Source organism: Labrus mixtus, chromosome 18 (genome assembly GCF_963584025.1).
Source record: "Labrus mixtus chromosome 18, fLabMix1.1, whole genome shotgun sequence".
Classification (NCBI taxonomy): Eukaryota; Metazoa; Chordata; class Actinopteri; order Labriformes; family Labridae; genus Labrus; species Labrus mixtus.
Window position 1 is genome coordinate 11,724,134 of NC_083629.1, and position 27,966 is coordinate 11,752,099.

The window sequence follows — 27,966 nt, forward strand, 5'->3', positions numbered from 1 at the left end:
TCACAGAGTGCGAGTGAGCAGCTGTCAGTCGGCACACGTTTCTCTGTGCTAACGTTAGCATTACTGTTTCAACAGTGGAGTATCTGTGTTCTGGGCAGCTCAGGAACCAACTAATGTCCTATTATCCTGGCGGGTGGGGGTTGTGACTGGAGATGGATTAATCCACCTGTCACTTTGTCTGCTGCTCATCAATCATCCAGTGGCCAGAGAAGGCAGTGGAGGCAATGCAAACACAACTCTGAAAGTCATTCTCCAAACCCATACAAACTAAGGTGGACTTATAAGTATGTTTTGCATTTCTTCCATTTATTATCATTTGTTTATTCTTCTTTGCATAAAATATTTTATCTTGTTAATTGAAACAAATTCAGACGTTTGTTTGCGATGCGTTTGTTGCAAACGCTCACATGCAAAATTGTAATTAATTGTGCAGCCCTATTTTGTCGATATTATTAAAGCTATTTTAGAATTAAATATGTTCTGGAAAACATTGAAATAACTTAACTTATGGGTGTGTACTAGTTCTGTGTTCAATGAAATGCTTCCTGTTGGTCCTTCCCCCCCATGACACACAGGAAGTACAATCTCGTGTGGTTACTGTTTCTTCAAATTCAGCGTTATTGGACATTGAAAACGCCAATCAATAGCTAAGATAATTTTCCTACTTCCAACTTTTATAAGAAACACATAGCCTAATTATATGCTAAATGAAATTAGAGTCTGTTGGATGCTTATTGGGAACCTTAAAGGCAGCAGCTACCAAACCAGATCATTTCCTGTATATAATAAAAGAATCAATGCAGGCCAGACGGTGCAGACATATCAGTTAGCAATACAGAGCTTTTATAAATAATCTCTTTTCTAACTCCCCCCCATGCTAAAACCTCCCCCTTATTCCCACAGTCCCTCAAATAGCTTTGCACAGTATGCCATATTTTAGCCGTTACAAATCTATGACCCCATCATTCAAAGTATAAAAACTGGGCCATGTGGCGTTTTTAATATTTCTGGCATCCTCCAACCCCCTCCATCACTTGAGCCAGGATGGAGGATCATAGACTTTTACATAAATCTAAAAAAAAAAAAACAGGAATAATAAATTACCCAGTCACTTAAGCCCTTGTCAATGCTGTTTCTCCACCCTGGCTTGTTGGCTGCATGGCTGTCAGGCTGGCTGATGGACCTACTGGTTTAGCTGTCAGTGGGACAGCTCATGTAAGAGGCAGCTACAAGTGGAAGCTCAGGGAAGAGTGCTGCGGTGCTTTGAGGGACACAGCTGTAATGTAGCTTGACATGAAGCCCACAGATTCATCATTAGTCATTTGAAATGCGGTTCTGGAGGCTGATGGGTTTATACGGAGCTAAGAGAAGAGGGCTTTCTTTGAGAATGGCAGATGATTGACTGGCAGAGAGGAAATTTGGTTAAGTTTAGTCCACGTTTGCATGTTGCATGTTTTAAATGGTTAAACATTGAGGAGAGGCCTCTAACTAGAAGCCGCTCATACTAAAAAAGAATGACTTGGAACATAGCTAACATTCTCCACAGTGTTCGCATTGCAGTCATTTATTAAAGAAAACAAGTAACTTGTTATACAAGACGGACCTTTGTGCTCCGTTTCTCTGTATGCAGAGTGAAGCTAAGAGCAAGACAGTGAGACAGACTGAAGCGCTCTTCGTCTGCTTTTGGCAAACTTCTCTTCATTATCTGAATAGAGCTGGCCCTTGTCCTCACCCTGCTCAACAATGTTGCATAGCAGGGCACTTTGTGTTGAATGACAGCTAGTAGGGAGAGCTGGGTGAAGCGGTCTTTCTCAGCACTGATCAATTTCATATGACCTCAGTGAAACCTATTGGGTAATCGTATTATGGTACCGCCTGCCATATGTCCGTCAATAAAATAAGCAAGCGACTGAGAGAAACGGGATAAATGGAGGGAAAGACACTCAAGGATTTTTGAAAAGGTTTTATATTTTTATACTGCTGCAGATTAAACGATAAAATGTGGAAATGGACACATTTTAGTGATAGTTATTAACCAATACTGCTGGTCACTTTACCTCTACGGAGCTTCTTGATGCTAATTTTAATTTTTTTTAGCTCTTAATTACAAAAATGTTTGCTTCAATTTCACTGTTCTTAAAAAAAAAAGAGCTGAAGAGCCAAATATTTCCTAGAGCAGGTACACAACTAAAAGGATATTAAATATATACGTACATTTACCAGGTGTAAAGGGTTGACTCTGAACAAATGCTAATGTTTCTGTGTCCCTTCTACATGTGTAATTAGGCAACTGTTAGCTAACACGTTTCCTGTTTCTGCTTGAATATGTAGTTATATGTCATTGTCTTTGTAGCTGGTTTTTGCTAGCCAAAAAATGATGTACAGTACACAAGTTTAAAGTTTCCTGTGTAGTTTCAAAATTGTGTTTGGTTTGCTGATAGATATCAAGATAGCGTAAGACATAGATGCTAAAATCTAACATGAAGAGACACCGGCAGGTAATTAGCGTCACATACACACTCCAGCGAGGTTACACAGACTGCGATGAAAGAGCATTAGCACATGAAGCAAAAAAGATAATTTGTTACTTTAAAAAGACCAACCCTTTCTGCATAATAATCATGCTCATTAATAAGCACTAAGCTTCAGTAAGATTAAAAAAAAAAAACATGAATCACAATTACTACAGCATTCGCAAAGCATGAAGGACAGAGCTTCACAATGACCCACTTAGCCCTTTCGGCTGGACCCTGTGATGTTCATTTATCTGCGTTAGCATCTGAAGTGTACTCAATTATCAAGCAACACAAGGGCGATGTAGAAGCAGATCAGATTCAGCCAAATCGATAAAAGGCTTTTTTTTTAGATTAAAGGTTTAAGCCTTCGCTGTGAAGGTTGCGCAGCATGAAACATCTGGTTTGAATGATGTAAGCAACAATTTCAGTCTTACTTCTACGGTCAGGGCTTTGTCCAGGGGGATTATGGATCATAATATCACACTATTACATCCATCAAGGGCTTGTTATATTTCCTCAGGCCTATACTTAAAAAATACATATAAATATATTATTCAATAAAAGAGATGCGATCTTGTGTGTGTGTCAGTGTTACTGACTGCATCCTTGTGTGTGAGGACAATGTCAGTTTCATTTCAATGAGAAATGTTCAAAATCGTCTCTCAACGTGAGTGAGGCCGAGCCATACATCCCCCTGATCACTGTTAGCTTAGCTCCACACAGCGCAGCTCTCCTTCTCTCTGTAGCTGATGCTGAGCTCAGCATTGCCAACTGAATTGAATGAGCTGGTAGTTCTCTGGGATGTTACAAATTACAGACTCTGTAGCATACCAACAAAATGCACTTTAGCTCTTACCGTGGGGGTAAAACTGTCCAAACTGACATTTAAAAAAAAAGGTCCAAGATTATCCAGAGTAGGTTAGCAAATGAGAAAATCAATGTTTTCTGTTACAGATTGAAGTAAAGATTTGGTTGCTGACAGGGATGATTAACAACCTTACAAAGTAAGCTAATGCAATAATGTTGAGGCCTCCTAAAATTAATTAAACCACTAACACAAACTTGGATTCTGCAGTTTTCAGTGATTCTAGTAAATGGGTAAACATTTCTAGCCAGGAGTAAATCTTCTATTACTGATTAAAGAGCAAAAGGTCACGTTTGGCTACAGTTTGCGTTGTACGCGTGTCAAACCATTTATTCTATCAGCATCAGCAAGAGATAGAGATTAAGCAAAAGAGGAAAAGATTTCTGCAAAAAAAAAAAAAAAAAAAATGGAAAGTCTAATCCTTTTTCTGCAACCCTTGTCCCTGCTTGGTCACTGATCCTTTTGTCGGTTTCCTGTGAACTGGACTGGATGTGGGTTTTTAAAGGGAGGGGCAGCAGATCCCTGAGGTCCAAATTGGCAATGCTTCAGTTAACAGGGTGCTCACGAGAACCCTGATCAGGTCGAACTCCGTGTCAGCTCTGAGCCTTTGATCTGGGACACTCCAGATAATCTCTGCTTTCCCAGCAGCACCGAGAGAGTTAAAACAAATCATCAGTGAAACTATTCTCTGGACCCTGCTTGCCCCCTTGTGCAACTCTGTTGGGTAGTTTTTAATTTGAGGTTGCACGTGTTCACCAGTTCCAGTAGTCCAAGAAAAGGACTTAATAGAGAGACATTTTATTTTTTGGCCCCACTAGTTTATAAAACCCTTCGAGGAAAATGTTTGACAGTTACATGCCCGCCAGAAAATAGCTTGAACATTTCAAAAGCAACCCGAGGCAGTAAGTCACACACAGAAACAGTCTCTCAGGCAACCCTTTTCAGCTCTGTATTTGAGCATCAGCACTGCCAGATGAAGCGCACATTATGACAAGCGTTTCACACTACGAAGATGATAAAAGCTCCGGTGTTCAAAGGGGAGCGTCGTAAGATCTAATAGCTCACCTGTTGTTGTGGAGTTGCTGGAGGAGTTCCACTTGGAGACGCTGGGCCGCCTGCTGAGGTTCAGATCCAGACGGGTGATGGTGCGCTTGTTGCCATTCTTGTCGATGACCTCGGTGAAGAGTTTAGGGTCGTCTGTGTTACTTGAGCTGTCTTGTTCTTGGTCCACATCCGAGAGCAGTACGATGCGATGGTTGAGCTGTGGGCTCGCCTGTTTGGAGGACAGAGGGGACAGGACCGGGGACATGCTGTGGAGGCTGTTGGAGGCAGGGAAAGAGGTGTTGAAGACCCCGGCGAGAGATGGTGAAGTGAGGCTCTTGGGGTGGGATTTGGCTTGGGGGTATGGCTCGTTTGTGTGGGATAGGGGCAATTGTAGCCCCTCAGAAAGTTTTCGGCCCGTCTTATTTTGTCCTTTCCACTTTGCATGTTCCTGCTGGCAGCTACTAGGCCCTGGCTTTAGCATGGACGGCCCTACTATGTCAGGGCTTTTGTGGCTAACATGTTGCACTTTCCCATCGACATCCTGCACTTTGGCCACCACCCTGAGCCCTGCGTTACACTTGTTCATTGCCTTCAGAGGCGGCGCATTCTCACATAATGTTTCATCTAAAGAATCAAAAGTCTTAATTGGCCGAAGGTTGCTGCCGCTTTCCCGTCGGGTCAGACCCTCCGTCAGGTTGCAAAAGGACCACTCGTAACCCAGCTCGCCATCGTACTCTGAGAAGTCAGTGCAGAAATCCATGTCAGGATCAAAACCCCGGTTGTCCTCCATGAAGTCCCAACCCTCGTGACCGATCTGGAAGGGTTCCTCCATGGGCAGGATGGGGTTACTGACTGCGCTGACATAAGAGCCGGTGACTAAGCTGTCAGAGACGTGAACTGAGTAAGGGGCACCAGGGGTCTCCTTCACGACTGACGCTGAAGATTTAGACACACCAGTTTGAGCTGGAATCTCATTTGATGAAGTCTTACTTGATACTTTCTTCTTCATCTTGCTGTGCAGAAAATCCTCAGCGCTGTCATGCTTTTTACCTCCCAACTTCTTCAGCTTTTTGCTCTTAGGCGCAGCTTTCTTCTGCTCTGGAGGCCCAGCGCGAGGATAGTTGGTGCTGCTGAGGACCTGACCTCCAAGGTGGACCTCCTGACCCTCCATGTAATCCTGGAGTTTCCCATCCTGGTTACCCATCCTGACTTTATTGGCACAAACCCTGCACAGTGATAAGAAATCTGCAAGCAACTGATGGTGCTCAGCCGCCAGCCAGCAGAGCTCCGCGACTGCTTCCTTTGTTGCCTGCTGGGAGTTGAGGAGTTTGCCCGAGGAGTCGGAAGACTGGCCTCTTTGTTCGGACACGGCAAGATCCTCCTTTCTCCAGTCATGGTCATTAGCGAACCTTTCTGAATGAGGGGCGCGGCTCTTATACTTCTTTCCCGGAGACCGCCTCTTGGGGAAATACAGGCTGATGTGGCTTAGCTCACGGATGGGTGCATATAGGAGCAACACAGTGTGTGTGCCCTCCATGATGGGTGCCATGTTAATCACTGAAGCACTCTGAGAAAGTGGACGGTACCCAGATTGAGTGACTGGACTTGGACTGCAGAGGAGGATCTCTGGCTATTCATCACCTGGCCTTTCCCGACGCTGTCAGGGAGAAAGTAGAACACATTGTAAATATGATGAATTGTCCATAACATGCTAGCCCTACTAGTGACTTTTTGGCACTTTGAAGACAGTTTACAGTTGTACTAGTAACACATGAGATTAATTATAATCTTACAATTTTAAACATACAAAATATAGTCCCTCAAATCATTGCAGGCTAATTTCAAAGCTAGTACTGATGCTTAATTCTAACTGCTCCTTCCCTTGCAAAGGCCACTCCATATTTCACAGCCAAACCTTATAGTAATACAAAACTCAATAAATTCAACACTGCATGGATTTAACTTATTATTCTACTTTCTAACCATCCAAACCATACATTTGAATCGTCCTCCTCTTCGACATTGCTGTATAACCAGATGAAACATTTCACAAACGTAATTCATCGACATTTCTAAGCTGCCGCATAAAACCTGAGTGTGTCAAATAAGGTGACGACACATGCAGAGCCCAAATGCAGTCGATGCCATCTGATACATATAAGCAGAGCAGGGCACATACTTCATGTCTTTCAGTGGTTTCCCCTGACATTTCTGAACTGTTTACATCATAACATAATCCTGCTATGGGTTGGTGTCACCTTGCATCGAGACACGAATGAAATTATCACAAAGCGTGTGAACGGCAGCATAAAACAAACACTATGCTGTGCTTTCTGCAGCACACTTACAACTTAAATTAGTAAACATTTAGCTTGGTTTCTGGGACATTTAAATGACGTGACTCCAAAACTCCGCAGTAGCCTCACTATTAGATTCAGTAAATCGAAGCTGAGTTTGTTTCAGTCAAACACACCTGCAGCAGGCGAAAAGCCAAGCAGCAGTTCCTGAAAGATAAACAGTCACTTACCCGATTTAGTGGCATGGATAATATTTCTTCACATCTCTCCTCTGCAACCAGCCAGTGTTCACCGCGGCTTCGTCGGGGTTTTGCCGCCATGAATGACGGGAATTTGGACCAATAAAGATGCTCAGCGCTGGCTCGCCGCGCTTTGATTGGTTCCCGATCATTCATCCACATCCCACAATTTGAGTCAGTGCAGCTGCAGCTTTCAGGTAGACCATGTGATCCTTTGGCAGTGTGACTGACTTCGCTGAAGAAGAGTAACACACTGCGGCTTCAGTGGAGATAATTTGATGTTGTAGCAGTGACCAGCAGTAAACAGGCTAACACAAGCATACCGTCAAAAGCAGAAAATGTTTTGTATTTGAAAGCACCTGCTCTTAGAAGTCCGAGGAGGAGCCATATCTTACGAACCGGAGACACCTAGTGGCTTACATTTGCATCACACTCACACTTGTATTAAACTACAACTAATTTAGAGAAAAAAAAACTTCCTAAGAGATTATATACTCTAACAAAGGGCGTTTTATTTTCAGTGACTTGCAGAATATTTGATATTTTAGTGATATTTTATTAAATGTATAAGAAAATAAGGGAAATCGTATTAGAATAAAAATGTACAGATACAATATAAATATAAATATATTTTGTACCAAAATGTCGTTGCCAGTGTACCCATAAAACAACCCATACAGCCTAACCATCATCAAACTTCACTACATAAAACGGGCCATTGTATGAATGTTTATTTTATTTTTTTCATTTTTTTATTTTTACAGTTTAAAGTTACAGGGACAATGCACATTCATAACATTCCTGTAATGTACCAGTTTAGCCATCAGGACTATTTTGAACTGCAGCCCCTGGGCAGGTGAGTGACAGAACAAGACACACAAGGTACATTAAAACAGAGCCACAATACTGCACACTTATCAGGGCACGTATAGGACACTTTAAAGCAGGGACAGCAAAAGTCTACATTAAAAAAAATAGACTGAAACGGAGAAACATATTGTACATCCAGAAGCACATAAGTCACAAGCAGGACAACAAGTTACTTTCACATGACGTCACCCACGTCTATTACCACAAGGATATAACTATTTAAAATATAACCCATCTGATTGTGTTAATGAATTGAAAGAAATATTTTAGTTGAATTTATCAATGGCTACTGAAATATGCATGATATCATTAGGCTGCTTGTTTCAACAGGCTGCTAATAGGGCAATAAAGAACGAAGGGGGGTGGGTCATTTGTCATCATTAATGAAAGAAGACCGAGGGACTAAATTGAGAAGAAGTGGGCGGGAGGGAAAAGGAGAAGAGCAGGATGACGTGTTATAAAAAGGCTAATTGAAAGAAGGAAACATGTACTGTGAAGAGGACAGCTCACGTCGTCGACGCTAGAGGGCGCCATAGCATCATTATTATGTAGCATATGTCTTTATTTTAATTCAGTCGCTGGGATGAGTGGGCTTCATTATGACGGGGCTGAGTCAACTGTGATTCAACGTTGGATAACCAGGGACCAGACTGATCACTGTCACTATATTCAGTCCTCAGGAAAAAAAAGTGAAGTGATTTGATATTAGTCATCTACTTTTTATAGAGTTTCATATGACATGAAATTATTAATGAATGACCATTCATCCAATCATGTTATAAATAGTGACATGTTTGCCTACACGTCATTTTTTCAGGCGGTTTCATATAGAATGAGGATTTCGTATAGAGATCAAGTTAAGTCAGCAAACACAGAGATATTTCGCATGACATAAACGTTAAGTTAAATCACTACAAATGCTTTGTGAAGACGGTGTTTAGACGATGTTTTAGACTTACTGTAGGCTGATTTTAGGGGTTTCGCTCTCTGTACATCAACAGTGTGAGTAGCCTAACTAATTCACTATAGGCCTATAAACGTATTGATAATAATGTAAAGCTATCTCTTCATTTGTTTAAATGTTAGTAATGTCATTAGTAATGTTAGTATATGCAGCAGGCTATTTCAAGTCATCACACACACACACACACACACACACACACACACACACACACACACACACACACACACACACACACACACGCACTAGCCTACATAGTGGGGTGCTGGCCATGGTGCTGAATTGCTGCTGAAACAGTGAATAGGCTATCTATCCTACATAAGCTTGTCCCTGGCTACAGATTGACTCTGACGGTTACTTTCACAAATTAGCATGTTCACTGAACAGTGGTAGATATTGGTGAATTGAGAAGGGATGCAGCAACAACAACAAAAAGAAAATAAAAAAACAGAGAGACATACACGTTTTGTAGTGCCTTTTTTTTTTTTTTTTTGGCCATCTGCATTTATCACACTTGCGTTTAAATATTCGCGCTTTCTCGGTTGTATTCAATAGGTCTGCCTGTGACGTCGAAGATAAAGATCCCGCTGCTGTATCTTGGCTATACGACGTGGCTTCTCCCCGTTTCCCCACCGCCTCACCGTCCCCAGTCGCTTTCAGCACACCGATGCTGACACACACTCCTCCTCCGGGCGGCGAGCAGGGCATGAGCACAGGGGCTTGAGTGACACATGCTGCGGTAGTCTACCCCGCTGAATGGCCGTGGATTAGCCATATATGCTAATATCGATAGGAGAGAGGAGCCAGCGGAGGCTTGCCGAGTCTGAACAGGCTCCTTTGCAGCCATGGCTGAAGGTGGAGAAGGAGAGGATGAAATCCAGTTCCTCAGGACTGTGAGTACATTTCCTGCCGCTTGTAGTTGAAGCGCTGCTCTGGTGGCTGTGGAGACATGTGAAGCTTTCTTTTCCACGGTATACCTTGTATGTGGGATTACGACGGTCGCTTATGACTTGGTTTGATTCAAACAGGTCATTTCATTCCGTAGCCTTTGATAACCCTCTGCATTCCTGCAGATCTTTCAGGCGGTGATAGTGCTCTATTGTTTTGCGCATGGCTCACTGACAGCTATTGTCTCTTCTGCAGTCTCTGTCTCCAGAAGTTGACAGCACTTTATCCATTGCAATGACAAACTTACACAAGCCCCTTACGGCACCTTTGTGTTCATAATTGTCGGTTTCAGTTTCGACAGAGCTTAAGAGTCAAAACACTGTGATTTAACGTGCTCAATAAGTCACAGAATGAAAAGTCAGGCATCATAGCAAATCTCTTTTAGGAGAAAGAACGAGATGTGAGTCGTTATGCAGCATATTGTTTAATATATTCAAACGTGGTAGCCTGGCAGTGAAGGCTGCCAGTCCAGACAGTCACCCCAGGGTGCCTGTGCAGCAGCAAAGGTCTCTGCAAATGAACTGAGAACCACATTTTGTAGTAAATACAATATCGCTGCAACCAAACAGAATTAGTAATAAGTCGTACTTGTTGAACAAAAGCCAATATACGGCAAACACACTGTAATGTATTAAAGGGACTGTAATTTAGGATTAAACTTGATGTACAATCTTTTCTATTCTTGGCTCCAGTACTGCACTACAGTGGAAATGATTAAAATGTAATTCTTAAGCTGAAAAACAATGTCTGGGATTGGAAATGTCTCAAAGTTGTTGCACAGAGAGAAACACTTTCCACTTTTGACAAAGATGCATGATGACATGATCTGTTCATATATGGATAAGTGCATTGAGAGGCATGGCATGTCTGAAAAGGCACATTGCATCGAGGGTGGATGAAAGAGCAGCAGAGTGTTGGAGGTCCTTCAGACAGACCCCGAGACAGTAGGTGTTGGGTTGCACATTTCACTGGCACAGCTGCGTGTGGTTTCTCTTTATTAAGCTGCTCACAGATGCACAACCTGGCGATTACTTTGAGGTAAACGGAGTAGGGATGTTTTCTAGTAAACCACAGTAGTTTTGATATTTTTCCCCTTAAATGTCGATATCATTTGGTTGGTGCTAGTTGAGGACTTTTAAACCTAAATAATGTACAAATGAACTTGTCTTTGTGATCTAGTATTCATTTACAGCTTTCATAGAAACAGTGTTAACATGTCAATAGTGAGCCAAGCATTCAAATGCAGCTTTGTTACTCTAACTTAAGTTGTCAGAGGGGCATGAACAACACACAGCAAGTGAAGGGTTCTCGACTAAGCCTGTTTTTTTTTTTTTTCCATAATACAGAAAGGCTTACCTTTCCCCAGTCTTTTTCACAATGTCCCCTCCTCTCACTCAGAAATAGCTAATGTCTCCTCCCCATTTCCAGCCAACCTTTTAACCACAGCACAACCAGTAGAGGTCACGGCATCAGCATCCCCGCCACTCCAGAAAAGAGCTGACATTTCAGCACGGCTTGTCTATTCTTTTTCTTCTGGGCTCGAACTTAAATGCCAGCAATTCCCAATCAGGGTCTTTAGAGACAAGCTCACAAGAGTTGTGGATTTTGTTGTATTTGCCTGCTTGTCTGTTCTGGTCTCTTTTTGTTGGTCAGATTTTCCCCTCCCCAGATGTAACACAGCGAGTAGAAATGAATGACATTGACGAATAGGAAACTGCTGTTGCTTTAAAGAGGGCTTAGCAGCTTGTTGCATCCCTTCACACAGGGAAGCAGCTGATAGGGTGGATGGTGTTTGGATGGCGGCGCAGTGAGCGAGCTGGCTGTTTATGAAGGTAAAAGTGTGTGTGTGCGTGAGTGTGTGTGTGTGTGTGTGTGTGTGTGTGTGTGTGTGTGTGTGTGTGTGTTGAATGCAAATGCGGAGCTGTAGCTGTGTGGTGCAGTCAGGCTGCACCAGACGTGCCACAGCAGAGCACAGTGCAGAAATTATTCATCAGGCCAAGCGAGGCACAGCTGAACCATTCAGTGAAGAGGAGCAGCAGAACAGATACACACAAGTATGAACATGCACACACATATAGGCCTACATTTACTTACACGACTAAAGTCACTTCTGCAGAAACAAAAGCTCCGTTGGACACACATATGCTTCTTTGAACACACTCATGCATACACGGCTGCTCTGAACCTGTGACGTTGGGATAAGAAAAAACTGATAGTTGACATTCTGCTAGCTTAGATTAATGCTACACTCTTAAAAGGCATTGTAATGTTTGTTTGCTATGGTCACATGATAATTTAGCTGCAATAATTTCTTCTTTGTTGCTGCTCTAAAGCAGAAGCTGTTGACTTCCTGGTGGTATATATAGCTCTTATTTTTGCTTGTCTACTGGATAAGAAAGAAGCTAATAAGTGTAGTATCTCAAGGATGTGTTCAGTGGCACACTCTGATGGTACATTTTGGGTGATGTGACATTTCCAGTGTCGGTACCAGAATCTGCACGACTCCACATCAAAGTTGCTTTCTGAAAGAGCAGTAGTTGGGAAAACAGTCTGCTAGGATATGTAGCGGCAATGTTTCTTACAGATGCCCAAAAGTAGCCTGTTATTAAAGCCAGGGAGCTTGATAAAGCAGTTCACAAGCTGCCTTTTCTCTAACAACGCAAAGTAATTTCCCTGGAGTGAGAGTAGAAATTACCCCTGCCGGACTGCTGCCTATAAACCTCAACTCAGTGGGAGGAAAAAGGAAGGGAGGAGAGCGAGGATAGCTCAGCCGCGGGTAATTTGATGGTACAGGGAGGGGAACGGTGCTGATGGTGAGTCGGGAGACTCAAAGAAAAGCCTCCCTAAAACTGCAGTTTAATATCAGAGGGGGCAAAGTGTCAGTGCAGAGAGTTTAATAAGACTGCATATTCTGCAGGAACTTCATTCAGCCTGTTTGGAAATCGGATCTGTCCTTAGATGTTCAAGCATCGCTCGCTTCATTATAAGAGGTATACTGAATAGAATATCAGCTTATGGTGACCTAGCTCAAGCTGCTCATCATGTAAAACTGTGCTTTGTGTCATCAGAGCAGAATGAGAGAATGTAGACAAGATAGAGGAATAATACACTTTAGTTGTTGTTATCCCTGTTCAGTTTGTTTTATACTTTATACTTGAGGAACACCTATTGGTTGAAACATGCTACAGAGCAGCATGTTATGTGAGCATCCATGTGCACAGCTTCTCTGCTGCGAAGTTCCCTGCCAGGCGCGTATCAAATTCTGGTGATCTAATATCAGTTCGAGTGGGTGTAGCGACTTTGAAAAGGCCAGACTGGGTCTTTGATTAATGCACAGTGGCAGGCGGCTTGTTTATGTGAAAGGCGCCGGACACACTTTACATCCAGGCGAGAAGTGCTGGTTCAACAACACAAAAGAAAACGCATAGAGTCGAACCAGCTGATGAAGAAAAAAATAACCATAAGGAGTAAAATGACTACCATAAAGCACTGAAGTGTGCTGTGTGCTGGTGTCATCAGTGCCAGAGCTCGCTGCCTCCTCACCCACTCGTCCTCTTTGAACACGCTGCTGGGTTGTTCCTTTGTTGCTCTGCGTTTCTCCTGACTTCTGTTGTCACAATCAGCTCTCCTCTTCCGGATTTTCACTTTTATCTCCCTCTTTTATCTTTCTTCAGATGCATGTTATTCAATTGTGCAAATATGTGTATATGTTTGCTGTACTGTATGTTTTCTGGAGGCTGTGAGTAGGGCCCGACCGATATTGGATTTTTGGGGCCGATACCGATATTGTGAAGGAAAATAAATCTGATACCGATATATCTTTCTTTGATCTGTTTTCGATCTGTAGAGAGATGTATAGACATTTATTCCGTTAAATGCTCAAATGTGGATCAAATACCTGTGAAAAAAGATTGAAAATTAAGACAAGATGGTCACTGAACTGGAGAGTAACTGCACATGTAACCATGGTACATCAACGCTTGATACTCTGGAGAGTGATAATGCTTGATGAAATCCATGTAGCACACTCTGCTGGTGACAGAGAACTGCTAGTGTATAACAATGATGCTCAAATGAAATGCTATTTGACTGGTAAATAAATCTAGAAATATTGGTGCATACCTGCAATAAAATTGGCCGTTACCGATAGTCACTGGATAAGATGATGTCGGTCGATATTATCGGCTGGATGATTATTCGGTCGGGCTCTAACTTTGAGGGTGCAACTAACTGCTTCTCCACAATCGCCCAGAGTCAGCCAAAGGTGTCCAGTGTTCAGTCTGGGATATATTGTCCTGACTATGAAACTCTATGGAAGCATCTTGAAGGAGAGTTTTCCAGGTTACTGCTGACCTTTCCATGCACATTCCAACAGAATAATTATTCTTTTTCTTCCTTATGTCTAACTTGTTTACTTTTATGTAAGCGTTACAAGTACGCCAAACTCACTTCATACCCCCCCTCCTCAGAACTCTGTCACTTGCCCTGTGTATAATTATCTGAGATTACCATGAAATTATTCCCACTGATGGGAGTTCACTCCAGCACTTCATCACATTCCTCTTGACACTAAGGAGGGGAGCTTTAATGTCATTATGATGAGGTTCTGCTGTCATTTCATGGTTGGATTCAAAAAGGAATGGCTCAGTTTCTTAAGCAACCAAACGTCATTTGTTGAGAATAACGGTTTAGATTCACCCTGAAATGACAAATAATTTCATTAAACAGGGAAACTTCTTCTTTTCCCTCACACTGTTACTTGGAACATTGCTTCGTCTAGTGTTTTTTGGCATTCCTTTTTTACCAGCTGTTACTGAGATTTAGAAAAATAAAGCTGCGACTGGTCGCTTGACTTTCCTCATATCTGTTTGATTTATTTAATTTAGAATTTCTTCCTTGGCTGAGTTTGAAAACGATTTGATTTGGAATCTTTTCCTGGACGGGGTGTATTTAAACTCCTCAAACTGCAAAGTTAAATCATGTCTAAAGCACAGTATTGATCTTGGCTCTACCTCCACACCGCACACACACACATATATACTTCCACAATATAAACGGCTGCACTATTGATTCCCTCATATCTTTTATTATTAGCTTAATCTCATTCATACTTCCCAATATTGCACTTGCACAAAAGTAAGTCTGAACGAGCTTCAATGTGCAGTGATGTTCTTAAGCAGGAGGCTGTTTCTCTGTGTAGCATGATGAAGATGGACAGATGAGATAGGCCTGTGAGTTAGAGGGAATTAAAACCCGGCCGGCCGGCCCACGGACAACCCAGTGCAAAGCTGCTGTAATGAGCTATTGATCGCGCCACCAAATGAAGAAATTTCCTCAGTAATGTCAGTGGCATGCAGTAAGCGGGTCTGATTGATCTGTAGTTTCAAAGCATGAATATTTAATCAGGCAGGGTAGGATGCTTCCACCTAAAGAAGACGATGTTGTTGTTTTCTTTTTGATTTTCAACATGTTTGACTTTTATGTTTTGAACTATAGAAACAACGGGTAGCAAGTATATGAAAGGAATGACCAATGAGGCGTCTTTTCTCTTGTGCTTACTGACAGTTTGAAGTGGACATAGAGTATGCTAAGAAGGATGTACTCAGAGTTTTGGTGAATATTGTAAGTTTCGGCTGCAACAAGTTTTTTTTTCTGTTGACAAATGTCTTTAATATTCCAGAAATCCCAAAATGTTATTGCACATAGTGGTTAGTCCGCGTCCCATGGGTTCGAATCCAGCCTGTGACTCCTTTCCCGCGTGTCATTCCCCACTCTCTCTATGATTTCTGACTCCAATGTCCTATCTCTAAAAATAAAGGCATGAAAGGCCCTGAAAAAACCTTAAAAAAAAGACATACTTACCTTAACAACATCCCTAATATCTCAATCAACTTACTAATGTAAAAACCAATCAGCGAATCGTCACCAACATATACTGAACAAATACACCTTAACTAAAAGAGAGACGCTGGTGGAGGCGCTGGTTCAAATCGGATCCGTGACTCCTTTCCGTCCGTCGTGTCACTCCCCACTCTCTATCCCTCTCTCTTATTTATTTAACCAGGTAATTAACCCTTTGAGATCAAGATCTCTTTTACAAGTGTCACCTGGCCAAGAGGGCAGCAGCACGCATTATAATAAACATTATATGATTAGGAAACAGTTTACAAACAATAAGTTAAGAGAAAACAACAATTACAATGTGCAAATTGGTTTGCAGATAAGGTGCAGAGTAATGATGACAGATTACAATTCAAAAACTCTCTCCCGGTTTTAAGACTCTATAGTTATACTGACTCAAAATAAAGCCCACAAATAAATCTTTAAAATAATGAGAGAGAGAGAGACATCGAAGATAAGCTGATCTCAATTATCTCTGGGTACATTTGTTGACAATGGGTCTATAAGAAAATCCTTAACAAACGCACAAAACAACAAATTATTCACCTTTTCTATATATGGTAAAATAAAAATGTCCACTCAATAACTATGGATATGGGCAACTATATAAAGGCCGGATAAAATTCAAGACACTTTTATTAAGAGGACAGTATTATTGAAGAGAATAAAATCATCAGTGTATATGCAGAGTACACTGTCTTACTGTATTTGACACATCTACTGTATCAAAGTATCAGTGAGTTTAACTTACATTTTTTCCTGTGTTTAATAAATAACTACCAAAACCAAAAAAAAAAATTCACTGCAGGGAACTGATGAATTGTTCATGTCTAAATTAAATTAGTGATTTCACTTCTCAAAACCCTATGCATCACTTCTCCACAAATGTTCACACTTCTTTCCAACACAAACGTTTAAGAATTACATTTTTGCATTTTCTCAAAAACATTCAATCTTGACTATTATATCTGTTTAACTGCTTCCTGTATTTATTCTTTTATTCAATTCAAATCAAACCTGCCTCCTTGATCCCCTCATTGTTATCTTTGTTTGTATTAAGTCTGTTGTTATTCACAGCAGGGACCACATAGCCACGTAGCCAGAACAATCTTTTGTTGGTACGTTTCACTTTTACTCAGAGACTAAATGATTTTTCTTTCTTATATTAACAAAGAGCGCATATGTTATTGACTTCTTTCTGTAGCTTCTTTTGTGCTATGACCAGCTCCTGATATCCACGGCTGGCTGCATTGGACCTACAACAATGCAGGGCAATTAATCCTGCAAACTCCACTGACTGCCAACAGAAAACATGCAAACATGAGATTCCTACTACATCTGTTCCTACCTTTTGCTTCTCTTTTTAACTTATTTTCTCAGTCTGTTGGCATTTTATCAGATATATGCAAGTTGTTAGCTTGAATTCACAGTAACCTACTTGACTTTTGTCTCCGCCTGTTAGCCGTAGGTGTCCTGCAGAACATTGGCACTGCGTCTGTGTGGGTTAAAAGCTTTGGTGCTTTTTTTTTTTTTCATCACCATTGACATCTTACAATCTTGTTTAACTATAACCCACAAAATAGTTAGACACCATATGGCTCAGTGAACACTTGCAACAAAGACACTGCAGGGCTCCAATATTCCAGAAATGTATTTCACCAGGGTCGATGGTTGAACAGTAAGTGAACACTTTAAGTTGCCAAATAGTTTTTTTCTCACCAGCAGCCACCGTTAGCCTTGATAGAACTCTCTGCCTCTCTTTCATATCGCTTCTTGGCTGTAAATGTCGACTGAATAACCCAAGACTGTATTTGTTGAATCTTTTTGTGGTTATTCATTAGTCACAGCAGGTTGTAGAACAAGCAGTAGCCTACATTTCATTATGTTTTATTCACTTAGTTTTATCACTAAAATGATCCTATTTAATTCCAAAATAACGCAGAGTCCCACTTTTTTTTAATGCTTTTAGTGTTTTTTTTTGTATAGCCTAGCTTAAGTAACCCCTGCTAGCTCTAGTTACTTATTCAGCAGACAAAGGAAAAGTGACAATATGTGTTTTGTTATAAACTCCTGAAGAATAAAAATTAGAGCATCTCCCTAAATGTTTGAGAGATACTAGTTTTTCTACAATCAGGAATGTGGTTGCCCTATAGCAGAAGTTGATAAAATAGAGAAAACAAAGCTACTTGAAAGACTTCTGAGTTTTCTTAATTGATCAGATAAAATACCACAGGCTTGTTTCTTAGTGAGACCATCAGTGTTTTCAGGCTTTCTCAGTTTTATCTTCTTTTTTTTTTCAGTTATTTGAAGATAAGTTGTGAAAGTGTCAGTAAGGCTGCACTGGATTAATTACCTCACTTTCCTTGATGTCACCGCTAGCTAGCACATTACCCAAAACAAACCAGAGATTCACAGTCTCTTTTCTAATTAGCCACTTGTGTGGCACCAAATTCATCCAGCGAGGGACGTTTGGCTCATTTTGAGTCTAATCTGAATCTGTAGCCTTGGCTTTAGAGTGAGCAGGGTTTAGTGAAGATGAATTTAAATAACGTATTTGATGTAAATGATCCTCTTTTAGTGGAAGTTACATCATTTGACACATGTAAGCAGCAAGGGTGGCTGTTAGGCAAAGAATAGGTATTATATCTAGTTCATGTCTAAAACTTTCAGAAACCATTTTCTCTATACATGTGCATCTGTTACCACAGAAACCAATTGATTCCAGCATATTACCATGGATAACAACCATTAAAAGCCTCACTACTTCACTGTTTGTGAATCATTCTCCTCCTACATGAAGCAGCTCTGGCATCTGCCGTAATTATGTCCAATGTTCTGTCTCCCCGCTGTGAACCTAATAAGCCATTTAGAGGAGTGTTCACTGTTGCAGTCGTCTGCTGTTGTGCTTCACTTTATAGGAGAAAGTTGAGTGCCCCTCCTCCGAGTTTACAGAGTTTAAAATAAAACCTTGACAGTCATCTGAAGCTGCAATGCCGGATCATTATGCCGCGGCCAAGGGTTCTCCCAGTGCAACCAGTGCATGTTTGTGAAGAATCAAATGGACTTTACTGAAGGTGTGTAATGGTGTAATTTGCAGGATGCTACAACAATTGCTGTGCTCGGATGAATCTACGATGTTACCCCCCCCCCAGGCTGACGCCATAGTCTCGGCCTCTGATATGGTGGCGTTTCCCACCTCATAAAAGATTCATACCCCTTTAACAATCTCTGCGTCGCACCACACCAGCACAGACGAGGCGATATCCCCCTTTTTATTGAGCCTTGTTGCTGCAGAGTCAACGATGTGTGATATAAAAAAGTATACTATCCTGCCTTGCCAGCAAGCAGGTTTAGAGATCCATGGAGGCTGTAAGGATCCTCCGAACAGCAAACACATTTCTCTCATAAGGGCTCGACATATTTGCACTTTTATTTCCTTTTTTTCTTCTTTAATCTGGGATTCTGCAGTGTTTCTGAGGAGAGGCAGAGTCTGTAGGTAGGTCTATAGCGCTGCAGGTGAGGGAACGCTGAGATACAGAGGAGCATTTTTTTTTTTAATACCCTTACTAGGCCGACTACCTCTGCAGCATTGCTGACTTAGTTTTCCTCAGGCCCGCGCACATTACCTCCTAACTTTATCGGAGAAGTGTTTCTTTGGCAGTATAGCTGACAAGCTGACACTTCAGAAGTCCCCCACCAAGCTGTTAATGGCCTCCTCCTGTAATGTATGACAAATAAGGGAGCTGCAAGTTGATATATGGAGCAGGAAAAAATTGCTCTACTAGCGGCTGTCTAATGACTAACAACCTGGAGGAGTTGAGGTGTCTGTTTTAAGCACCCTACAGCTGTATTCATACAGCTTTGCATGACATGTTGCTGGCAGTGACATGTATTTCCCTAAATTTGGAAATTTTCACTAAAACAGATTATTGCAGCATCCTTTTTACTTCCATCTGACTTTCTTTCCGAGTGTCAGCTGTGCTTTGGCATTGGCACCAAAACCCCTCAACTGGGCGTCATCACCAGTCCCTGAACAAATAGAGTTTGTCATGGGGGAGTGTCTCAGCTGCAGTTCAATCTTCCACTTCTTCTGTTACCGCAGGGTGTCGCCCAGTGAAGCTTTACTCATGAGCATGTGGATGAGCACTCCGCAGAATTTTAGTTAGGTCAGGTCATGAAGGACAAAGGATATTTTTATCTTTGAGAAGCTGACACTGTGATCACGTAAGGAAGAGATACCGTAATATGAACACTTCTGAGTCGGGTTGATAAAATAGTTTGACATTATATGACTCTGCCCAGAGTAAGATAAGGAGGTCACAACTGCTCTCATAAATAAAAACACAGAAGAAGCTCGCAAAATAATGCTTCACATGTATCTTAGCATAAGGAATTAGCTTCTTAGCAGGAAACAGTTACTCTTTAAAACAGTAAAAAGAGCCTCTTCCAAAAAGCTCTAAAGCTCACTATTTAGAATGTAACATCTTCCCTTCTTTAAATAGAATAAATCCTTCGCAACATCTGTTTCATAGGACAGATGGAAAAGGCAAGTAATATGTCCATCAAAAACTTCAAGGTAAACTCCCTCACACTGTCTGAGTTTTTGATGAACATCTTTCCTTCTGACACTTCATAAATGTGCACATTGCTAGTCTCCCTTTTTCTCTCAGCCATCCTGAAGACTACATCGTTTCACTCGACAAGTTCAGTCACCTGCTGGTGTTGTAGACCATGACGTCTCCAAGACCTGCAAGACCTGTGCCTTGGGGCTGGCGTCCTTGGACACCCACAACTAGTGTTTCTGTTGCCTCGGCTGACACCACCAGGCCATCAAAGACTCCTGCCCTGCCTGTGTCGCGACACCAACACTGGTTCACAGAGGGCCCGGCTTCCTCTCCACTGACCTGGTTCTATAGAAGAAGGCTGTATTCACTGTTCATTGACAAGCCACCAAGAAGCATTGTTGGAGCCCGGGGCTGATAGACCCGCTTGTCCAGTACCAGTTGTCTCGCGATCGTATCCATCCTTTCAACCCAAGGTCTGGTGGTTGGGGCTTGGTAATCCATTGGTAATCCATTTCATTTCATCAAGTTCAGAGTCTGACTCTGTACTTGATGAACCAGCTGAGTTCGTTGAGGGACAAGTTTGTTTATGCCCCAAAAAACGGTCCGAGCCTGGGAACCTTGGTTGTCAGTACCCAGGTTTTTGGGCATAGGGGTGTATTAATTTAGCTAGCCAATCATGGGCCCAGCTGGGAGTACATTCATCCCTAACAGCTTTCCCTTCTCATGTTAACTCAAAGCCTGGGCGTAACACACTGGACGAACTTCACTTCTATGGGTCTGTGTTTAGCCCTCTGACTGCATGCCCAGCTGCCCTCCTCTTTCAGACACATTGCAGAAATCCAAAAAGGAGACGGGGAATGTTTGCATGGGGGTTTTATAGGGACCTCGGGTGCATGGTAAATACCACATGATTGAGTGGAGAGTGAAAAATCAGGTACTGAGGCAGTGCCTGTATGGGCAAACAAATAGCTAAGCTCTTCGGAGGGCTAAGAACCGTCCAGTGTCTGTAGTATTCTTAAAACAAGGCTAGCAATCATCTCATCGAATTCTTAACATAAATGCAAATAAGTGTTTTTTTTCCCAAAAACTTTTAATTCAAATTATTGACGTGTGGACTGTACTTTGATATGAAGCATATTACATGATGCTGGCCCTTGAGAAACACTCATACGCTTGATATAGTAGGTCACATACACAGTACTTCCACTTTCTTGACCTGAAAGCAAAGTGCATTTCCATTTCCTCACCACTTCCGTCTTTTTCCAGCACCACAGTATTAAAACGGTGAGTCAGAATTCATGCTTGGCCTCCTGGACGCAGGCTGGTTACAAATGCACCTGTTAGCGCCGCTCTCCTTTTGGATCTCCAGGAAAGCTCGTCTTCCTCTAAAAATACAACACATGCTGCAATAAATGAAAAGTCTCAACTCCCTCAGCGGAGGAGTCTTCTGTGAGGAGAGGAAGCAGAGGGAAGGAGAGGTGTTATAGCCTGTGAATGTTCTTGCCCTGGCTATAGTGCTGTCCCATTTTGCCCCCAAGCATCTTCCGTGCCGTCATGTAGTCAGGGGAAAATGCACTCCAATTTCTTCCACACTCTTTGTATTGCATCATCACAAAACAGCCAAGACATTACCGAGCTGTTTCATTGCCAGCTTTTTCCTTATTTATTTATTTTTTTTTCAGTACAGCATTGACAGAAAGCAAGGAAGTGATGAAAATGCTTACTTAGCCTTTCACACTAAAACCACCGCTTGGGAGGAGATGCAGTGCTGCAAGGTGCAATGAAACACTTTACAGCCTCTCTCCTCCCGTACTGAAGCATGCAGACAGACGTTACACCTCCAGACATGGGAGGGGGTTTGATGTCACTTAGTAACACTTGGTTTATGAACTTTCCCCTTATATGACCCATGGCAGCCCTCATTCTTGATGGACCATAACTGTGACTTTTTCCTCATATCAGCGCTGTGATATACTCTTACATTTCAAAACTTACAGCAGCAACAAACATTCCGAACCGTTTAAGGTGTATTAATTTCCCTCAACAGGCTATTTGCTTCGCAGTGATGGCCGTACCTGTCCAATCTCTGAGATGGATTACCTCGGTCCATATGGCCGCTGCTGTTTCCAGCTGTATATGGAGACTGTATGGTGATTGGGTAATTAGATTGCCTGCAGTGATTAGACGGTCTAGGTCTGAAGCGAAATATGTGCCAGATGAGGGTGCCACACACACACACGCACACACACACACACACACACACACACACACACACAGAACCTGAGAGGATCAAAAATGGATGGGGGGACTATTGAACCACCACGGATTAGATTATCTTCAGATGCCGTTGTTGTATTTTCTTGTTTGTTTATGCTTAGAAAGACCACTGAGCATTAACAGAGCTTAAAGCCAATTTCATAAGCTGAAATAGAAAGATAAGATACAAGTTAAGCTGACGTGTTATTCCGTATATGTCTTATTTCTGGATGCAAAAATCTGCACACTAAAAATTGCTGTAGATCTTTGTGAATTTAAAAGGACCGGTTCAGAAGCTTCTTGCTGATGTAGTCCTGTAATATCTCACGAGACGCTGCAGAGAGATTTATTCATATTAACTGCACTGACTGGAGCTGATATGGCAAATTCGAAGTTTAAAATTAATTGAAATATGTGTCACGATTCTCCAAACAACATACTGCATCGCAGCCAGTGCAGTCCACAATACGGCTGCTTTCATTATGTGCCAGGGCTGGCCACAGACACTGTTCAATAACAAGCTGTAAAGCTGTCATCCTCAGCACCCTTGGGAAAGCCTTTAAAGAGGCTGAAATTTAAGCGTATGTCAAATATCATTTATGGTGTCACTCTGACCCAGGGATTTTAATGATGTGAGTGAGTGTGTGTGTGTGTGTGTGTGTGTGTGTGTGTGTGTGTGTGTGTGTGTGTGTGTGTGTGAGAGAGAGGTCTTCATACTCTCTGTAGCTCCATTTGCCTTTCTTTCTGTCCCTCTCTCTGTCTGTATCACTCTGTCTGTGCTCCGAGGGGGCAGCACGTTCAGCACTGTGCCCCGAGACGCGCATTAGCACTCCCATTTACGCAGCAACACTGAGTCATGAGAGACAAGCCCGGCTCCTCTAATCCAACTAGTTTTTTTTTGTTTTTTTTTTGTTTGTTCCTCTTCCGTCTTTGCCCGGTGTCACAGCACAATGTGAGAGAGGGCTAAAGCTACCAGTCTCTGAATCACTGGAACAGCAAGCTAGCAGAAAGCATGTGTAATCTCCACCAGTATATTCTGAAGCAAGCATCTCTCACGCTTCAATGATTTCTCTGCTACTGGAGAAGAGAGTAAAGATGGAAAATGGACGCACGTGTCACAGAATTATTGTCACGCAAATAGTTTCATTCCAACCATAAAGTGACTGGATTTGAGCCTTGTTGTCAGACACAGTATAACAGATAATCCATTTATCAATCATATAAAAACAAGATAAGGTAATACCATTACAATTTAAGAATTGTCATTGCTGGTAAAGACATTAAAAGTGTAAATAAGCTGCTAACATCTGAAGAGCCCTTCTCCAGCTGCTACAACAATTAATAATGTTAGCTGTACCTCCATTATCATTATTATGAATATTAAAGTGACTCTTAGAGCTTCTCTACCTCTATAATAAACATAATCAGTCCTTCCTGTTTCATCTTCATTACGGTTGCTAACGTTAATATTAGACTGATCAGTCTATCATCACTTAGTTGTTACTGCTAACATGACACATACTCTTACCACTATTACTGACATTGTAAATGGACTTATAGCGCTTTTCTAGTCTTCTGACTACTCAAAGTGCTTTTTACAATGCATGTCACACCTATCCATTCTCACCCATTCACACACTGATGGCAGAGGCTGCTTTGTAAAGTGACCACAAGAAGGAACTAATCCCATTCATACAGTTGGATCAGACTGCCGTCCTCTCAAATAACTGCCTGAAGGGTTTTCTAATAGTCCTGGGAAACTCCTTGTCTTGTACCTGTACCTGCGCTGTGTGAGTGTGCGTCCTGGAGAAAGTTTCGGTGGGAGGGAGAAAGCTTTTAGGGGGTGCAAACACTGCATTTTGTTCTGCGTTGCCCGACCAGCTGTATCAATCTGTTCAGAACAAAGTGTGTGTGTGTGAGCCAGCCTGTGTACAGTGCTGACTGGCAGCAGCAGGCCCCTGGTGATGATGGAGACTCATTACACAGAACACTGTAGAAAGGTGTCACACAGGGACAAAGGCAAGTGGAGGCAAGTACTCTGTGGGGGGAAATCGGCTTTGTTTGTGGCTCTTTTCCATTGACACTCTGCATACTTCTTTCATTTCCGTTTTCCTCTCCTCGAAACTCTTCCCCTCTTCTCCTGCCTGTGTTGCTATACCCTTCAACTTTCTCCCAGAGGGCCTTTCGGTGCCACCCTCGGATCAATTCTGCTGTTGAATCACCTGTTTTTTTGGCACGGGATCAAGCTGAAGAAGACCGAGCAAATCTGACCTCAAAGAGCAATGCAGAGAACAGAGAGCTGCAGCAGCTGCAGGAGCCCAGTCTGGATTTTATCGCCACAAGTCTTTGCTCTGATCGGGTACACTTAGCAATGGCAATTTCATCTTAACGGGAGGTGTAATTGCCTTTTCTCTTATGAGCTCCCTAAGGTTTTTACCCACCCTTTGTACATACACAGACAATTGGTAGTTTGAGTCAATGCTCTTTTTGTAATTAGATACAAGCTTTATCACATTCTAAAGAGATGATATGTTTTATTTTTTCATGGATGCATCACTTAATTTGCCAGAATCTTGAGGGAAATTATATTATTAATTATTGATGGAACTATTTGTCACATTATTCCTAATCCCAATTTGTTTGTGCTTGTCTCTGTCGCATTGATGCCTTAATCTTAATGTATGGTAAATATCTCACATGAAAGATGAGCCATGATTAAGTCGCGGGCATAGACCTCTCGGTGCAACATGGTGCAAGCTGTGGAAATTCAAGCCTTTTGGGAGGCTTGGGCGCAACGCATGAAATACTGAAGCAATTCACTTGCCAGCCCACCCCAACTGGCAGGGCTCACAAACATTATGTTTCTCCTGCACAGAGGTACTTCACTCTCTCTGCTCCTGCTTCTTTTTTTGTGTGTCTGTAAGACATTTTGTGACTCAAGCTTTACAGTAGTTATTGTAGAGCCTCAAGGATGAACTTATGAACACATTGACAAAGCACTGCAGCTCTGCAAAGTGAGCGATAAGGTGGAAGAGTCTCTTTTCCACGAGGGGACGGCACCCACTGCACTGCACTACACTTCACTACCTGCTGAAATGATGTAAACATCTGTTTACAGCTTTTCAACTCGGGCTTAGATACTCCAGGCTCCTGAAAGCTTTTTGGATCAGGTCGCTTCTATTTTATTCCAGTACTTAAGAGTGAGCTCGCAGCAGAATATCATAAAGTTAGACTGTGTTAAATCTGGGAATTCTCATCTTTGTTGTCTGGGAGCATAGAATCAAAAATAATATGCAGAAATGTACTCACACTAGAGGAGAGGAAAGCAGGTGCTCTTTTAATTGCAAATCTAAAAGGGCCATTATGCTTTTTATATTTGTTCACAAGCCATTACGACCCATTACCTGACTCTTAACTGTGTAATCTCTCCTTACTATCATCAATAATAATTCATTGTGTTGTCTGTGGTTAAGTGCAGCACATGTCTGCGATACTACAAGGTCAGAGCTGAAGGTCAGTGCTGGCAGGTCCCGGCTGTTTAAACATGTCATTCATATGAGCCATAAGGTAGTCCAGAGCAGTGATTGGCTCCCTGCAGCCAGAAGAGGACCTTTCGGTACGCCTACCTGTCACTATGCAAAAAAATTCAACCACTGTCATTATTCCCCTGTGCATCAGGAGCAGCCTGATTGGCTGACCCAAGAAAATAAGCTGTGATGTCAGCATGGCCCGCTCATTGATATGCCTCAGTGTTACTCCCACAAGTCTCGCAGGAGTTTCATGCTATTGTTGTGCACACAGAGGCACGTATACACACACATAAATACACAGTGGAGATGACAAATGCATGGATTTACACAGAACAAAGCAGTGAGGGAGCATGAGAGAGGGAGTATTATGATGAAGTGGAATTCAATCCCAAGGTGCCCTTGGAGACTCAGCTCACTTCCCGCAATACTTAGGAACAGTTGAATGAATTATTGGTGTCTTTGAATCTATAGAGAACTAAAGCAGTGATGTCATAGTCACACTAGCTGATGGGTTAGGTTTAGGGTTTCTGATTCCTCAGAGGATGTCTACAGAAAGTGTTTTATTATCTACTGTTTTACCAGATGGTATAATTCTATTAAAGGTTAAAATGTCTTAATTGTTGTAAAGATGGCAATTAAAAAAAAAAACAGAACACATGTTCAGTTTTCCCAGAGGATGAATTGCAGTCACATATGATCCACTGAATTTTCCTCTGGTGCCATTTGGGTTCCATCTAATTTTCCATTTTGATGAAAAAATGTAATAACATCAGCTGCTCAGTTTTAAGCACAAGGTTATAAGAAACATTCTTATCATGCTTACAAGCTAAACTTACATGGATGTGAAAAATAAGATTACATATGCTAAACATTAGCATGTTAGCAAGACCTTTTAATGTTATGAATGAGAGCATGGACAGCGTGCCCAATGCAACCTTACTGCGCTGCCAGCACAGATTACTTCTGTTTTGAGCATTGTCTTTATAAGGTGGCATGTATTAAAAGCAACATTTGCTAAATTAAACAACGATTAGTGCTCTCCTCTGTGTTAACTTTCAAACTTTTAATTGTAGGACTAAAAAGTTCTCTGCACAGCACTTTAATTTTTCTCGACCTTTCAAATCTCGCCTTAGGCATCTTTGCAAAGAGTCAGCCAAAAGTCACAGAATTCCCTAAAGTCTGATGTTTTCTTCAGGTTTCGTAAACTGAGCCTCCCTAAATAGAGCAGAGCATTCCTCTTTCCCTCCAGTCTGGCCGACATGGCTTAGTGCTTTGCTTTATGAATGATTGATACCAGAGAGTGCCTCCTCCTCCTCCTCTGTAGCAGTCACATGCGATAGGGGATGAGTGAGTAAGAGAGGTAGGGAATAGAGAGCGAGATTCAACGTCACATTCTTACCTCAGCACAGGGGTAAGGCAAGGTAAGACAGAGGTAGACAGAGACAGAGACATGGGAGTTAGCCTGTCTGATTAAAGTCACGACCACGTGCGAGACTGTGTGTGTGTGTGTGTGTGTGTGTGTGTGTGTGTGTGTGTGTGTGTGTGTGTGTGCAACCCACCTGTGAGTCAATGTGAGCATCTTGGCACCCAGACAGACATGAATGCGCTATATGGATCGATGCTGTCCTTATATGGCCTAAAGTCAACCCTCTGCCCGCTCACTAAACAGGGAGACTGATTTCATGTTCCAGCACGGCCAAGTGTTGATTCAAGAGCTATTCATTTCAATCTGCATCTGAGTTGAATAACCTTTTCATATCGATCCAAGACTGTTAGCATTATCCAAAGTCTTTCCTATAACAGTTCCATGAATGGTACAATTCATTCCAGCAGTCAGTACTGTCTCAATTAGTAAATTCCTACTTTACAAACAGTCCAAATTAATGACATATTGTTGATGGAGCGTATTTATTATTGATAATATACATAAGGGGTTAGCGACTTAAACATTTAACCAAGCATGTTTTTGTTATA

General features: G+C 42.0%; 2 protein-coding genes across 2 annotated transcripts in view; one reads left to right on the forward strand and one right to left on the reverse strand.

The window, feature by feature from the left end:
• The window catches only part of LOC132992804 (formin-1-like), a 53,209-nt gene extending 46,158 nt beyond the window's left edge, over window positions 1-7,051 (reverse strand). Inside the window, exons 1-2 of the mRNA XM_061062306.1 lie at window positions 6,953-7,051; window positions 4,447-6,082 (exon numbers count right to left, since the gene is read on the reverse strand). Coding sequence (XP_060918289.1) covers window positions 4,447-5,974 — 1,528 coding nt within the window. The 5' untranslated portion in view covers window positions 5,975-6,082; window positions 6,953-7,051. The remainder of the gene's footprint in view (window positions 1-4,446; window positions 6,083-6,952) is intronic.
• Window positions 7,052-8,785: 1,734 nt separating this feature from the next.
• Window positions 8,786-27,966, forward strand: part of LOC132993077 (ryanodine receptor 3-like) — a 110,070-nt gene continuing 90,889 nt past the window's right edge. The window contains exon 1 of the mRNA XM_061062727.1: window positions 8,786-9,685. Coding sequence (XP_060918710.1) covers window positions 9,638-9,685 — 48 coding nt within the window. The 5' untranslated portion in view covers window positions 8,786-9,637. The remainder of the gene's footprint in view (window positions 9,686-27,966) is intronic.